General features: G+C 46.8%; 1 protein-coding gene across 7 annotated transcripts in view; it reads right to left on the bottom strand.

Moving 5' to 3' along the window:
* RYR3 (ryanodine receptor 3) overlaps positions 1-15,482 on the bottom strand; it is a 1,751,462-nt gene that overhangs the window by 1,132,897 nt on the left and 603,083 nt on the right. For all 7 annotated transcript variants that reach the window (XM_069638568.1, XM_069638566.1, XM_069638573.1 and 4 more), the window contains one exon: positions 14,809-14,965. In XM_069638568.1, coding sequence (XP_069494669.1) covers positions 14,809-14,965 — 157 coding nt within the window. The remainder of the gene's footprint in view (positions 1-14,808; positions 14,966-15,482) is intronic.

The following is a 15,482-nucleotide window of genomic DNA, read 5'->3' as shown; positions in this document are numbered from 1 at the left end:
AGCAATCTGTTCATGGTCTTCCTCCATCGACGATACTGAGAAAGCCGATTCCTGCTGCAATAGGGTATCTGGCAAAACTGTATCGTACACTGCCGGTTGCCAAACCTCTGGAGGATCCACCGTCAACGCCACTTCAATCGTCGCTGCAGGGGTCGACGATGCCACTGCAGGTATTGCCTGCGCAGGTGGTAGTGAACCCGCTGACAGAGGTGGTAGTTGTGACGCAGGCTCTTTAGGTGATCCCGCCTTTTTGGAGCTAGACCTATGCTTCGTCGAGTCTCTACTCGAGGAAGACCTGTGATGGTCCCCTGAGGAGGAGGTCTTTAAAGGATCTTTCCTGTCTTTTTTTTGACAAAGAGGAAGATTTCCCTTGTTGGCGGTCCCGGTCCACACGACCATGCTTTGATGACGAAGAGGAGTCTTTCGCTGGATGTTTTCCCAACGAGGGATGCTTTTCCATAGGACGTGGCTTCTTTGCCGGAGGCTCTGAAGATACAGAGTGGCGATGAACTACCGGGAACTTAGGTCTCGATGACAGACTGTGTGCAGACCCTACCTCCGATGAAGGGTGGCCCCTTCATTCAGCCACGCCACTAGACGCCTATTACGGTCTCTCAGCGTCTTCTGTGTGAATCCCTTACAAATCTCACAGATGTCCCCAGAATGATGCGGGTGAAGACAATAAAGGCAATCCATGTGCCCTTCAGTCTGCCCGTGGCATATAGGCGGAACAACGCCTTTCCAGACATTGGGAAGGAGAAACTGAACCTTGTAAAGAGTAGAAACACGAGGTGCTCCCGCTACTTTGTGGACGGTTGAAATCTGAAGGGAGCCGCGGGGGCGGGGCTCTTTATACCGTATGTCCTATTGGGTCATGAGTAAGTGGCCCAAAAGGGCATAGATAGGACACAGAAGTGTTGAGTTTTTTCCAATGGAAGACATTTAATAAATATACCGAGGATTCCCAGCCTGACGACGGGCAATATTCTAAGCATGTGATTCCATGAAAGATCCAATGCTGGAAAAATATTCTTATCAAATCTTGAGGATCTCTAGTAGTATCCAAAGCTGGATGACCAACAATGGCATGTGCCTTAATGCGGCTAAAACAGAGCTTCTTATTTTTGGCTCGAAACTTGATGATACATTTTCGAGCTTTCTGATCCCAAATTATCAAGTTAGCACTGTCATGAAGGTTAAGACCCTGGGTGTCGGACTTGCGGCCTCTCTCAACTAAGTTGCTCAAATTCATGACACCACGAACAAAGCACAATATCACCTGAGACTACTTAGGTTACTTAAACCCTTTGTCTCAGAAGCAAATTGAACCACCATAGTTCACGCATTGATTATGCCATGTATAGACTATTGCACTGCCCTATTGGGTGGTGAAGGAAAGGGTTGGATTCAAAAACTATAAATCCTACAAAACGATGCTGAACGCATGATAAAAACATTCCTAGGAGAGAACACATTTCCAGGCATCGTAAAAACCTGCATTGGCTTTCTGTAGACGACGGGATTCGTTCTGTGGTGCACAAATGCCTTTACGGCAATGCATCAACCTACCTGAAAGACTCCATAAGTTTTGTTTGTCCTAAGAGAGCAACAGGATCTAGTGACTCCGCTCGTTTGGTCATCCCGAAGAGCAAATGAGTGAAGGGGCAGGCGGCACGTTTATGGAATAACCTCCCTAAAGACCTTTGTGTAGATGGGAATCACATGTCTTTTAGGAAACGTTTGAAAACAGTCCTTTTTGAATAAATAACTTCTGATTCTTGATGTCGAATTACTCCTTCTGCCTCTTGCACCTTGATGCCTGCAGGCTTCTGGCGCACTATAAATATATAAATAAATAAATTAACTCAATATAGTTATAAGTGAAATCTGACAAGAGCAGAGTAACGTCATGAAGGAGACATACGAAGACACATTGAAACGATATGAAAATGTTTAAAGGACAAAGTGTAACTGGAGTAACAAGAGAAGCATGTAATCAGAAATGAAGAACTCATATGCACTAAAGAAATAAGTGAGTAGAGCTGAGGTAGCTCTATGTATGCAGAAGCGGAAGGCAGATGAGACATATTGAAGCTTGCTGTTGGAGAGAACATACTGTGGAAAAGGCAGCCATGATGGAAAGATGGACGTTGGACTCATGTTCAAACCAATCAAGCTACCTCAGAGACAGAACAGGGCTGCCGAGTCAGGAGATGCTGGAAATACAGCTTCATGTGAGGAATAAAAAGGAGTCTATTGGCCTGGGATCAAGGAATAATTTCAAGGCACAAGGGGAGTCAAAAGGATAAACCATGTACGTAAGACATATTTCTATTAAATTAAGCAAAGAAGAAAACATCTGTAAGATCCAAGTAGTGGACAATTAAAGATGAAGAAAACCTATGCAATGTGAAGTGAGCAAGTCTCTAGAGGCCGCAAGGAGTTACGACACCCAGCACAATTGAATCAAAAAGTAGTAAATAGAAGGTCAAAATTGACACATTCGTGGTCTCCTCACGCGTGATTCAGAAGTCGAAAATAAGGGATATTCATCAAGCGCAAGAAGAAGATAATGGTGTACCTACACTCCCTTAAAAGTCCCAAAATAGAGAACAGGCTGCAAGGTCAACTACAAAGGAGAAGCCTTGGCTTAGGGCCGGACCGATGAGAGATGACAGACTAATTGGGAAAGTGGGGCGTAGTCTGATGTTACTCTCGGCACCTGGGGTCCATTTTTCTTATGTGCTGTTAACAAGCCGAAAGGCCATTGTTGGGAAAGCATGCCAACCAATCTGAGGGTCTATTTAGCAACATGCTATACAATGTTGCAAAGGGCAACCTGTTGCCATTATCCTGCTATAATCAGTATTATATGTATTTAGAGGTAGTTTGAGGCGTGCCTAACAGATAAGAGGCAGCCAATGGTGTCACCAACACTTATAGATTCTGTAGGTATATGTGTTCCCTTAACCAATCCCTCCCTTCAATAGGTTTTAAAGTTTGCCACGTGGGATGATGACATAAATGACACATATCGAGGTATACAACCTTTGTATAAACAAATGTGGTTGTGAGTGTGTGGACGACAGCTTGTTATTCGCCAGATTGCCCTACTTTATTTTATGCCGATAATAAAGTTGTGTTCCGCCATATTCTTTGAGCCTGTATGGTTATTTGGGGCCGAGATCGTTATTGGCAATTCCATTTAGCGCACAAGATGCTTTAAGGTGCTAGAGCACACTATGGTATAGCCTCCTTGCACCTTCTGTACCACCCACTTGTCTGATGTGGTGACGTCCCAGTGTTGTAGGTGCTGCTTATCTGCCCTTCCACTGGGGTGCAATGCAGGAGGCGCAGTGTCCTGAAGTCAATTCTTCTTGGCCCGGGCCCTGCCCTGGCTGGATCCCCTTCTGTGTCTTTGGGTTTGGTGACTGGAAGAGGTCTGGTGGTATCTGGCCGATGTCTGGTAGGAACCTGACGATGAACCTTGTGTCTGGAAGGACCTGCCATAGGATCTGTACTTTGCGCCTGAGCCTCGAAAAGAGCGAAAAGGGCAACAGTCATCAATATTTTCCCAAAGAGCTCTTGGCCATCAAAAAACATGTCCAAAATCTGCGCTTGGACTTCTGGTCTAAGATTGGTGGCCTTCATCCACGCCTGCCGCCATAAAACTGTGCTGTGAGCCATTTGTTGAAAACCACATTGGGCCACTACACTGCAGCATCAATTATATGGTCAGAAGCGCTTTCACCATCCATGACTATGGACCTTGCTTTGTCTTGAAATTCGACTGGTAGGGGCTTCACCAGTCAGGACATCTTGAGCCATAGCTCTCTATCAAATCTGGCTATCATAGCCATAGCGTTGCCAGCGCTCACTGCCAGCGAAGCCGCGGATCGGCTGACACTTCTGTCCCATAGCCTAGAGTTTGCATCCCTCCTTGTTTGGTGGGGCTGTAAGAGGAGATGCTGGGTTTTGCAGCTTCTTTCTAGCCACCAGTGTAACCACAGAGTCTGGCTTTGGATGTCCTCACAGACACAAAGGGGCCAATTCAGGCACCTTGTAGTTCTTCTCAGGTCTTATCAGGTGTGAAGAGCGGAGTGGCCAATATCTTCTCACCTGCCTCCAAGAACGTTTCCAGGATTGGTATTGTGGTAACTGATCAGCGTCTTTTGTCTCTGTGTTCATAAAGGACTGTCTTTTTCTCCTCTGTAGCAACCTACATTTTGAAAATGTCAGCCAACTTGGTAATGGTTGAATGAAAAGAGACTATGTTATCTGGCGGAGAATCCCCACCCAGAGAGTTGTGCCGCCTCTGCTTCTTCATTATATGGGTGTCTCATTAATTCAGCTCTTCATCGGGTGTATCTCTGGGCAGTTCTACTTTCTTCAGCTCATCTCTATGCATCTCAGGGTCAGAAAAATCCCTGAAATGGTAATCCCCGTCATCCGGGTCCACTGGGTCCTCCTTGAGGTCCTCTTTGCATTCAGAGACTGTAATAGTAGATGGGGTCCTGGCCACTGAGTCCTCTGTGGAGAGGAACATGGCGGAGAAGTAGAATGTATCCATTTATGTGGAGCTGATGGAGATGTACCCCTAGGGTACACACTTTTGTGTGCGCTTTGTCTGGGTTGACTACTCACTGATGATGAGGTATGCTAAGAGTAAACTGCAGCTGACCTGCTTCGGGAGGGTCAACGAGTTGCAGGTGATGTGTTTCTGCGAGGGGTAGGTTCTTCTTGTCTAGGTATTGGGGTAGCCAGCCTAGTCTTCTCTGAAATTCCTCAATTCTTCTTTGCATGAAATGCATTAAAGCCAGGTCGAATGGACATCTCTTCCATGACAGGCTGCCAGTGTGGGCTCTGCTCTTTAAACTGTGCTGGCTTTGGCTCCCTCTCCAAATACTCTTCCTGCAGGAGAAAGTCCGGCAGTTCCACCATTTCAGTTATTGGGGACAGCTGTGTGGCCCCTCCTATGCTCCCTATATCTGGAACTTGAGACTCCTGGTGAAAAGGCTCCATTTCTGGTAGAATCAGCTGAACAGGAGGCTCGTCAACAATGTCTGCATCAGTTGATTTTCCCACAGCTGTGGACGATGAAATGCTAGTCAACTGGGCTTTTTTCTGTAGTTTGATGCTGTCCGTCAACAGTATTTCTATCGACGATTACTTTGTGGACGAGTGGTGCTTCGTTGACGAATTGTGTTTCGTGGACTAGTGCTTCATAGATGAGTGTTTTGTTGACGAGTCTTTAGACAATGAGGTTTTTGTCAACAAGGCAATGATTTTCTTGGTTGATGAGTGTGTTTCTGTCGATGGGCCAGGTGTCTTGGAAGGTGTGAGGCTGCTTGTGGATGGCGGCAAAGCCCTTTCCGTTGAAGTCACCCCGTGGACCACCACTCCACAGTCTTTACCTTTCTTGAGGTAATCCCCTTTCTGCAGGACCTTGGTGGCCTTTTCAGATGTAGAAATGGTCTTTTCATGCAGTTTCTTCGCTTTAGGAGGCGAAGAGTCTGCTCTGTCCACTGAGGAAACTCTCCTTTTTGGAGCTTGCTTCTCAGTGGGCCTTGGTGATGCAGAAGGCACAGTTTTTGATGACTCCACATCAGAGGACATCTGTCTGCTTTCGAGATGTAGCAGAAGCCTTCCATGCCTGTTCTCCAGGGTCTTCTTAGAGAAGATTTGGAAAAATTTACAGGACTGAATTATATGAGGGTAAAGACGGTAAATACAGTATTTGTGGGGGTCCCATATACAAATCTCCCTCTTGCCTCACTTGCTGCAGTCCCTGAAAAGGAATGTCTTCTACTTGGTAGTGTGCATATCTGGCTCTGCTATGAGGTGTCTTATGGGCAGACAAAATTCGAAGATTTCTAGTAGAAAATGATGTCCTGAGCACAGGAAAAACCTTAGCACGTGAAGGCAAAACCCCAGCAGTATAGGCTCACCACTGGGTTGAAGAAAAAATTAAGTTGTATCAATAAATTCAAAGTTAGCTCAGGCAGCTCAAGAGGATTCCCCTGTCAGAAGACTATGGTGCCTGAAGATTGCTGCCTGGGGTGCAGCTTAAGCACTGCCGTCTCATTGGTTAGGATTTAAAAGGACCAATGGAGGCGGAGGGACTAAACGAGTGGATGGCTACACAGGCCCTGTGGGACTATCTATGTAGAATGTTCCTATGGGAAAAGTTTATTTTAATGATAAGTTTTAAATTACAGAGGATTCCCAGTCTGACGACGGGGAATATTCAATCTTTGAAAGATCCAATGCTGGAGAAGATCAACTAGCTGAAAGAGACAACCACAGTGGAGAGAGTAAACTTGATTAAAGTCAGAAAAAGTGTTTTTTTTTTGCTCGAAGAAGAGTAGAATCATAGGAAGGATGAAGAGAGGAGAGTGAAGAAAGATCAGAAAGGGAGTGGGATAATCTCCACCAATCTTCCATCTGCCACAATGAGGCTCGGAGGAAGCAGAGTTGGGGGAGAAAGCCTGGGTTGAGATTTATTTTAAGTAGGAATAAAAGTGCACAGATGTTGAAAGGAATCTAACATAGAAGACCAAGTAAGTAAGACCAAGATTCTCATCATCGCAACACCCACTCCCTCCTTTCCTGCCACTCTCTGGCTGGCCTCTCTTGGCCCTCTTCCTGCTCCCACCTGTGAGGCTAAGAACCTCGGGTCATATTCGACTCCACACTCTCCTTCTCTCCTCACATCTCTGATTTCTCTAAGAAGTCAGACTACCAGCTGCACCTCCTCAGAGGTATTCTTCCTTTCCTCTCCTTCCCCCACACACTCACTGTTTCCAGAGCTCTGGTTCTCTCTAGGCTGGACTACTGCAACAGCCTCTTTCTAAATCTGCTTGCTTCTGTTCTCTGCCCTCTGAAACTCATCCAGAACAGGACTGCGAGACTTGTTCTTGGCCTCAAGCCCAGGGATCGTATCTCTCCAAGACTGAAATCTCTCCATTGGCTCCCAGTGGCTGCGAGGGTTAAGTTCAAAACCCTCTGCATTGTCCACAAGACCTTCTGGGGCCTCAATACCCTCAACTCTCTCTTCCTAAATATCTTTCTTCTCAAGCTCTTCGCTCATCTGCCACCAACTCCCTCAGGGTCAGTCGCTTCTCCAAGTAACAAGTTGGTGGTAGATCTCTTTCTTCGGCTGGGGCCTCCCTCTGGACCAGCCTCCCTGCCTCCCTGAAAATTAAGGAGAATCATCTCTCGTTCTGGAAGCACCTCAAAACCTTTCTATTTGTTTCTGCTTTTTCTCCTCCTCTGCCCTGCTGACGTCGGGCTGAAATTGAAACTGCACTGGTTACCTGGCCACCTTCTGATCTCGGGTCCAGGTCCCCTCCCCTGACAGTCACACAACTGCACTGACTCCCTGGCAACCCCCGCACTTGGAGACTGTTTCTGTATCCCTACTGTCCCACTACCAGCACTTGACACCTGTTGTCTGCACTGACCCATGCACTTGCCACCTGCTGGCCGTACTTTTCCTTATTGTTTATTTATTATATTATCCCGTGTACTGCACTGTTCCCTCCCCTTTGCCCCCGCACTTTCCCACTTCCCCTTTTCCATGTACTTGGGAGATTTGAATGACACCTAGCCTAGTAGGATCGTTGTCTGTCTTCCCTCTGTTCCCCCTCCCTTGCCTCATCGCACCTTGAAACACTTGTGAATAGGCGCGTTATAAATGCCTTATCATATCATATCATATCATAGAAGGTGACCTCTGCTGTCTAAAATCTGCCTTTTGCTAGTGGTGAGAACCGAAAGGCAGAACTGCCTTTTATAACTAAGGCTCCCTCAGGGACTCCCTAGCTGTCCCTTCTCTATGCAGTGGTCAGTGTTCTGCCAGCATTTTGGATGGTGCGCTACAAATAATCTTCATGATTCGGATTCTGCCTAACACATCCATTTCCTACTTCTCTGCCTCCCCCCTCCCTCCAATCTCCTGTCCCTTTGATGTTCTGACTCCTCCTAGGTCTTGCCTAAACCCCAGGTTACTTCTCCCTCGTCCACACTACTCCTCCCTCCAAACCGCTACTTCTCCCAATGACTACTACTCAGTCACCCTCCTTTTACCCAGTACCATTCACACCACAATCACTCCTTAAAACAACTATACCCGCCACACAAACATTCACACTCAAACTACATTGCCACTTTTACTCTCTAGCCAATATACCTTACCGTTTTCAGAAAATGTCTCCACACTACATGGCTCCTTCTACCCTCCTACTGATCTGTTGGTCTTCCACTTTCACCTCCTGTGACCTCACCCATATAACACACACTTGCTGTTTCTGGCTTATATCGCTCCTTCTTTGTTGGGATTGGTCCAATTTTGCTGGCCAACCTTGCCCATTCTTCCTCATCCAGGGTGGTGATGTTTCCTGTAAGTTCAAAAAGTAGCGGGCTAAGTCCTGCCCACTTTTGTTGTGCAGATCTGCCGCGAAATGGTCATGCCGGGACGGAAAGTCCATCATTTGTTTGTGTTAGTGGCACCCATTCGGTTGCCACACTGTTAAGTCCCAAATATTTAAGGGGGTTTTGTTTCTTCACAAGTCCCTGGTGGTGTAGTGAAGCAGGTGGCTGTCAGGTCCTTATGTGGCCACATGCGTTGTGTGTTTGGGGCTGTGAGTGTTTTGTATATTCCCAGTAAATTTGTGCTAATTTATTTTATTAAGTTTCTCCTGTGAGTGTGATTGGTTGGGCCTTGGGTCATCCAGAGTGTAGGTACCTTCACTAACCAAGATGGAGGTCCTGACTGTGCAAAATAATTTGTCAGGGGAATGCTCCTGGTCAGTGGCTGAACTTTTCCAACTGCCTTTCATTGTCAACAGCCCATCTGTGATGCTCATGATTTTGGAGCTCCAGTAAAACAGGCCTCATCCCAGTAAGATGTTAATTGAGGCAGAATTTGCAGGGGATACTTGTCAGGACAGGAAAACAGGAGTCTACAAGAAGATAAGCAGTAGGAATTCAGAAGAAAAAAGCAAAGTTTTTTTTTTCCCACTTGTGAATCACTGAGCATTTATATATGTAAACATATTTATGTATGAATTGGTCTTTCGAGAATCATTCTTGAAAGAGACTGGAGGTGGGTTACTTGTGTGTAAGTTTATTTTCAGAAAACGCTTGGATATTACTGAAGTTCAACGGGGGGCCCATGTTAAGCACCCCAATGATAAAACCGGGAAAATCACCCATTGGACTTTGTATTAGGAAACATTGCCGTTATAATCTATGCACCACACAGCTACCTCCCAACTAAAGACAAAGAGGCCCCTAAACATCCTTTGGAATTGGGCCCACACTACTCTTGAATTGGGACCCCACTAGCCCCAGCAGCTTCTGCTATCCCCGTGTAGATGTATAACTAGTGTGGCACACGTACACAGTAACCTCAGAAACTATGAAGGTTACGGAAATATTTGGCAACATGCCAGCATGTCTGATGATGTATGTCCAGTGCTAAAAATGGAAAAGACTTACTCTAAGATCACCGCCCCCCTCCTTTGTGTGTGGGTGTATCTGCGCCGGCTGAGGGGTGGGCCCTAATCCAGTTCACCCAACACCCTATCCCTTAAAGGAACCCAAGCCTGGCAATTTGCACAAAACAAAGAGCATTTTGGGAACTTACGAATGCCCACAATTTTATAGTGTTAAAAATGAGCTGTGATGGTGATTTGTGATAGTGATTCAGCAAGAACCCTCTTTGAGCAGTTAATGGAAGTTGGGCTCTCTGCTATTGTTATTTGTCACAATACTCACCCTAACAGTCGGTTAATGGCAAGACAAATGTAGCAATTTGGAAAGCTCATCAACAGGTTGTTTCTGCACAGGGCTCGTAGGCTTGTACGCAGTCTCCTGCGCGCTGGCTGCTTGTGTGTGAGAGCTCGGCCTGGGGACAGATCTTGGAGTTTCCTGGGCTAGGTAGCTTGAGTGGTTTGGGGCTCTGGACCATCTTGTTCCGGCCCATTTCCTACCCTGCCTATGTCTACAGCCGGAGGGAAAAGGAGAATGTCTCTTGGCTCCTCTGCAGCTACTTCCTTAATGAAATGTTCTAAACTAAAGGTACTGGCAGCTCCAAATTAGACTGATATTAAAATAACATATATCAAAGACACAAGTTATAAGGCTACTAGTAAAATACATCTTTATCTCAGTCCTCAGAGTAGAACATGTATTTTGATTGTCTGGAAATTCATCAAAGAAGCCTGGGCTTTGGGAAAGGAGAATGGTAATGACTAATCTAACAGGAGAGGGGGCTGCTTTTGTGTGGGCGAGGGACATTAGTGGATCATCGGGTCTGCTGACACCAACACATGGGGGCATGACACATCAGTGTAAAGGTGTCAGTGCCAAAGGCATCAGAGTCCATCACTAGGGAAGCGCTACAGTGGAGGTGAGATGTGTATCGGGTGGCCTATGACGTGGGCGCTACTAGGCAACTCTCACAAAAATTGTGCAGTAAAAAGTGGGTGTGTGACAGAGCACTAAGATGCATCATTGGCAAATGAGTAAGGCTAGAACCCTCGCAAATGACATAGCAAGAGTCATCAGTTTGATGCCACGCTGAAATGTCACCACTTGGAAGCCACTGGAGAGATGGTGCCCACTGAAGATCGTTATAGTCTCCCTGTCTGCTTGACAGAAGCACTAGCATACCGACTGTGCCCTACCTGAGAGGAAGAGTGCTTCCTCTGCCTAGGGAAGCCAACCCCAATCCCTAGGGCTGGGGTAACATGTTGCATAGCTGTTTCGCAAACCTGTGACTTCCTTGTTGTGTCACATGCAGTGTCTGTAACTTCTGAGGAGCCGAGACTGGTGGTGGTGACCCGTAAGGTAAGAGGGTACAAAAGGACTCACCTGGCCTAGGTCCAAGTTGCTCTGGAGAGACAAGCAGACTACTTGTACAAGGAACACAGAGGAAGCTGGAAAATAAAATGGCACGAAATGTGTTGGCAGTAGGCAAGAGTTGAACCAGGATGTGTCGTGGGATAGTTGAAACCACCAACATTGCACTGGAGTACGCAGAATTCTAAATCTGCAAAAGCATGATCTGGTTTAGAGTAATTCTGAAATGCCTGATATGCATTTAATATTATTCACACTGGTAACCTTGATAAGGGGTTGCAGACCCCTGACATATAGAAACCTTTTAATCAGATTGGACTAGTTTGATGCCTTTTTATTTGTATTTATTTGTTTTGGATTTAACCCATTTTGATCCAGATTGTGTTTATGGTATGTATTAATAAATGTGTACTATTATTAACCCCTTCCCCTCCCCCCTTAGTTTTTGCTAATACCTGTAGTGCACAATGATGGTTTGTTGGTTTGATGTCTGCATTCTCCGGCATCGCTTGTGGAGTCAAGCCTTGTGTCCAGCCACGCTACTTCATAGGGAGCCGCGTGTACCTCAAGGAGGCTTACCTTGCTTCTGCTGGATACGGGGGAAACATTTGCTTAATCATGCTATGCCCAACGTTGCTATTCATTTCTGTTTTCTCAGTGAATTTTCACAACAGGAAAAATCAAATGAACCAGAGTAGCCTTCAGTAATATTAGGGCAAGACTGTTGTTAACAAGATTGTGATTTGTGTGCTAAGAAACGGATTTCCAACCAAAGCTTGTCTACTGCGTCCTACAATTTCAGCTCGGGTACCATATCCTCAGAAAGGCAAACTAGACAATATCTACAGGGGTGGTATTTACCATGCTTCTCTGCCTTCCTACCCCTTCAGGAGTCATGGAAACTGAAGCAACAAGAACAGAAAGGGGTCATACTATACGTCAAAGAAAAGTCACCCGTTAGGTGCACCCTCACCGGCAATGACATTTCCATCAGCAAGATGCCTGAACGGCCCTCAGGCCCCTTAAATATCATGGGTGGCCATTAATGAATGCTGATATCAAATCCTATGGACACATCATTAAGAAAGGGGTCACTGGATGGGTGAATTCCACCCTGGTCTTCATCCTCTACTGAGGGCCAGAAAAGTTATTATTACGAGCAGAACTACCAGATGGAGTCTATGGGCCTCATTACGACACTGGCGTTAACCAATGGCGGTATTAGCGCCCTGGTTAACGCCAGTAATTTACCGGATCCGCCATGGTGACATGGGGAATTACCGCCCCATTCCAAGGTTGGCAGGGCGGTAATTCCCCATTTACCATTGGCTCTTCCCCATTCCCTTTTTTGCCCCATGGGGCTGAATGGGAATGGGGAAGGCGGTAATTACGGTACTGCAAAATGCGGTACCATAATCACCTTCATGGTCCCTTTGCGGGTCCTTACCTTAACGGCTGGTACAGACCAGCCGTTAAGGTCGGGACCCGCAAAGGGACCTCGTAATCAGGCGTTAAGGGATTACCGGTACCGTTAATCCCTTAACACCAGGGTCGTAATGAGGGCCTATGGATGCCATCACTAGTGTGCTAATGCTGGCAATGGTGGAGAGAGATGGAGGCCATCGGGGCCATGCACTAAAAATGGGCAAGGGAAGGAGGCTGATACGCATAGCTGATGATAAGCAGCATAACGACCCAGTGTATTCCTTTACAATAAGGCCAGCACGCAAAACAGAGCAAGCAAAGGTGTACGGGTAAGAGATAGACATGCCACCGGCACGGCCCAGGTGATGTGTTCCGGCCCGTGGCAGGAGCAGCGCCTTCCACAGACAGGAACTCTCCTGTAGTGATGCTTTATATGAGGACCGCCTGTAACAGCAGGAAAACGCTCATTTATTTACAACATTTCAGGCCTTTTTGCTGATCTAAAAACGTGGCAGTCGAGAAAGGGAGTTAGATTATTACTCCTCAAAAACATCCTTATACTATTTCCCAGAATAGGGAGTAACATTCTGTCACCTCACATTCGTACCTGCGACCGTGATAACACCAACCTGAAAAATAACCCAAGCTGTCACTCGACAAATGGTGGAACGTGAATACGTGAATACAGAACTCAGTAGAGTCACCAGGATACGGGCAAACGTAGTTACCATTTCCGGCACCCGGTCCGGCAGCAATGACGCCAGATTACTAGTAATGGTGTAAATCCCCATTCATGGAATCCCATAGGGCTAATGAGGGGATTTGCCAGTGCCGGTAATGAGGGCTTTTTTTGCCAATAGGGCACGGGGCTTACGTCCAGCTTTTAGCTGGAGGTAACCTAGGTGCCCCACTAGCAAACCTGTAGCCGGCTAGCCCGGTAAAGTGGCAGCATGAATCCCGGCCAACTCAGAACAAGGCTCATGGAAGAGGGGGAGAAAGACCTTTCTAGGAGGGGCACTGGGCCATTAAGAATGGCGAGGAGGGGGCTTCTATGAGGAGGCAGGAGCTGGCCTTGTGAACGCTACATACAGTGATAATGAAAAGGAGGGAGGGATTCAAAGATAGCAAACAGCATGAAGCGCCTGGTTCCCATCTAATATGCAGGCAGGCGGGTTGGCCAGATTACAGAGACTAATCGACACAAACTGGGCATTGCGCAATGCTTCCGCCAACATTAATTACATTTTAATGTGATTTCTGGCCTGTACCAGCAGCCCTGAACCACAACAGTCCCCAAGGCTAGACCCTGCCAGTGGAAAGAAGGAATAAGCACAGCTATCGCTTTGCTGGTACACTGTATTTGTTGAAACAATGATTTTATTTGGGGCGAAAGACTTTGGGCCTCATTCCGAGTATGGTGGTAAGGGATACCGGTCACCGTTAACGAGACCGGTGCCGGTAATCCCTTACCGCCACATTCCGAGTTCCCTTTGCGCCCTCGTCCTTAGCAGGCGTTAAGGACGAGGGCGCAAAGGGGCTTTTTAGCCAATAACGGTGACCGTACTTTACGGTCACCGTTATTTGCAATTTCCCCATTCCCATTGAGTCCTATGGGGGCTCATTTGGGAATGGGGAAGAGCCCTGGGGAATGGGAAATTACCGCCCTGGTCATCTCGGAATAGGGCGGTAATTTCCCATTCCACCAGGGCGGTGCCGGTACGGGTCCGGTGCCGACCAAGGCGCTACTACCGCCATTGGTTAGCGCCGGACTCGGAATGAGGCCCTTTGTTTGCTTTTATTCCAAATATTTTTTTTCTAAAAATAATCAAACATTTTTTGAGAAAAACATATTGTTTAACGAATCAATTCCTTTGTATGAAAAAAAAATAAATAAAAAAATGTGCTTTTGTTACAATTACAATTTGGTCCCTTTTTGCCTTTTTGTGGGTAAAAAATGTAGATGAAATTGGGTGACTCGCAGTTCACGAGCAAAGTATGGCTTGGCTGAAAAACGGATCCATTTGCGTGTGGGCAAATTACATTCGATCAGCTCTATTGCGAGGCATGTTTATATTGTCTGCATCACAACAATCAAGTTACTGCACGCAGCTGACAATACTGTAGGCCTGTAATACGCATCTTTGCTACGGGGAAGCTGGAGTGGTTTATCGGTCATTGGCGCTTCTGCTGCAGGTGGGTCTAGGGCCACATCTATGAGAAGCTCGAAGGAACCATTCTGACAGAATTCAAAGTAAAGAATAGGGGAAGTGATGCGGACAAGATGGCAGAACAGAAGCGGAAAGAGGAGAGGAGGGGTGGGAAGCAGCCACGTTGGGAGAAAAAGATGGAGGAGAAAGTGGGAACATATTTGGGCATAGGGGAAGAGAGGTAGGAGGAGGGGAGAAAGCTGTGCCTTCATGTGGTGTCCATTCTGTGCAAAGCAAGGACATTCCCTGTCTTGCCCAAACAAGGGTGCACCTGTTTTGGCTCTGCCCTTGCAGTCTCCTAGGTCAGTACCTTTGATGCCCTGAAACAGAAGGCTGATTTCTTTGTGTCTGCCTTGGTCCGATCTTCCAGCACCAGCCCCTGGTCTTCGTTCAGCACGAGGTACTGCCCTGTCGTGATGTGCCGCAGGCGGAACGTTTGCCCCCATCGCACATGACTGCCGCTCCAACTGGGTAAATGAAGGAAGACAGGATAAGGTCAGGTAGTCCCTCCAACAGGCCAATCAAATCCGTCAACACGCACACTGCTAGGTTTAAAATGAACAGATAGCATACACAGGCATACGTACTTACACAGAGGTGCAAAACCACTGAATAATGAAGCATACTGCCTTCTTAGATAGTAGCTTTGTCCAGTTAGTGGGTTCTGGCTAAGGGTACATATTGGACTAGGATCTGCCTCAGCTTCACATCCTGTGGTGTCCTGGCCATTGAGAGCCCATTCGGCTTTATACATTTAGAGAAAGCCACTTGGCGCCATCAGAGGCAGCTCCTGAGTGCCACCTTCCATCCACGGGGAGTGCTACCCTAGTAAAGTGCTCCTCCCAGATGTGGTATGTGCCTTCGCACCTATAGATCCGGCACTTGGAATCCATCCCTGCAAGTAGAGCAGTTCTCTCACTTGAGGTGCGCTCACATAGCTCAAGCAGATGTATACCCTTAAGGTGATCCTTACATGAGAATATC

This window comes from Ambystoma mexicanum, chromosome 14 (genome assembly GCF_040938575.1).
Source record: "Ambystoma mexicanum isolate Mex_15411 chromosome 14, UKY_AmexF1_1, whole genome shotgun sequence".
NCBI classification, from domain to species: domain Eukaryota; kingdom Metazoa; phylum Chordata; class Amphibia; order Caudata; family Ambystomatidae; genus Ambystoma; species Ambystoma mexicanum.
The sequence above is the reverse complement of the archived record's forward strand: the minus strand, read 5'-3'. Positions and strand labels throughout refer to the sequence as shown.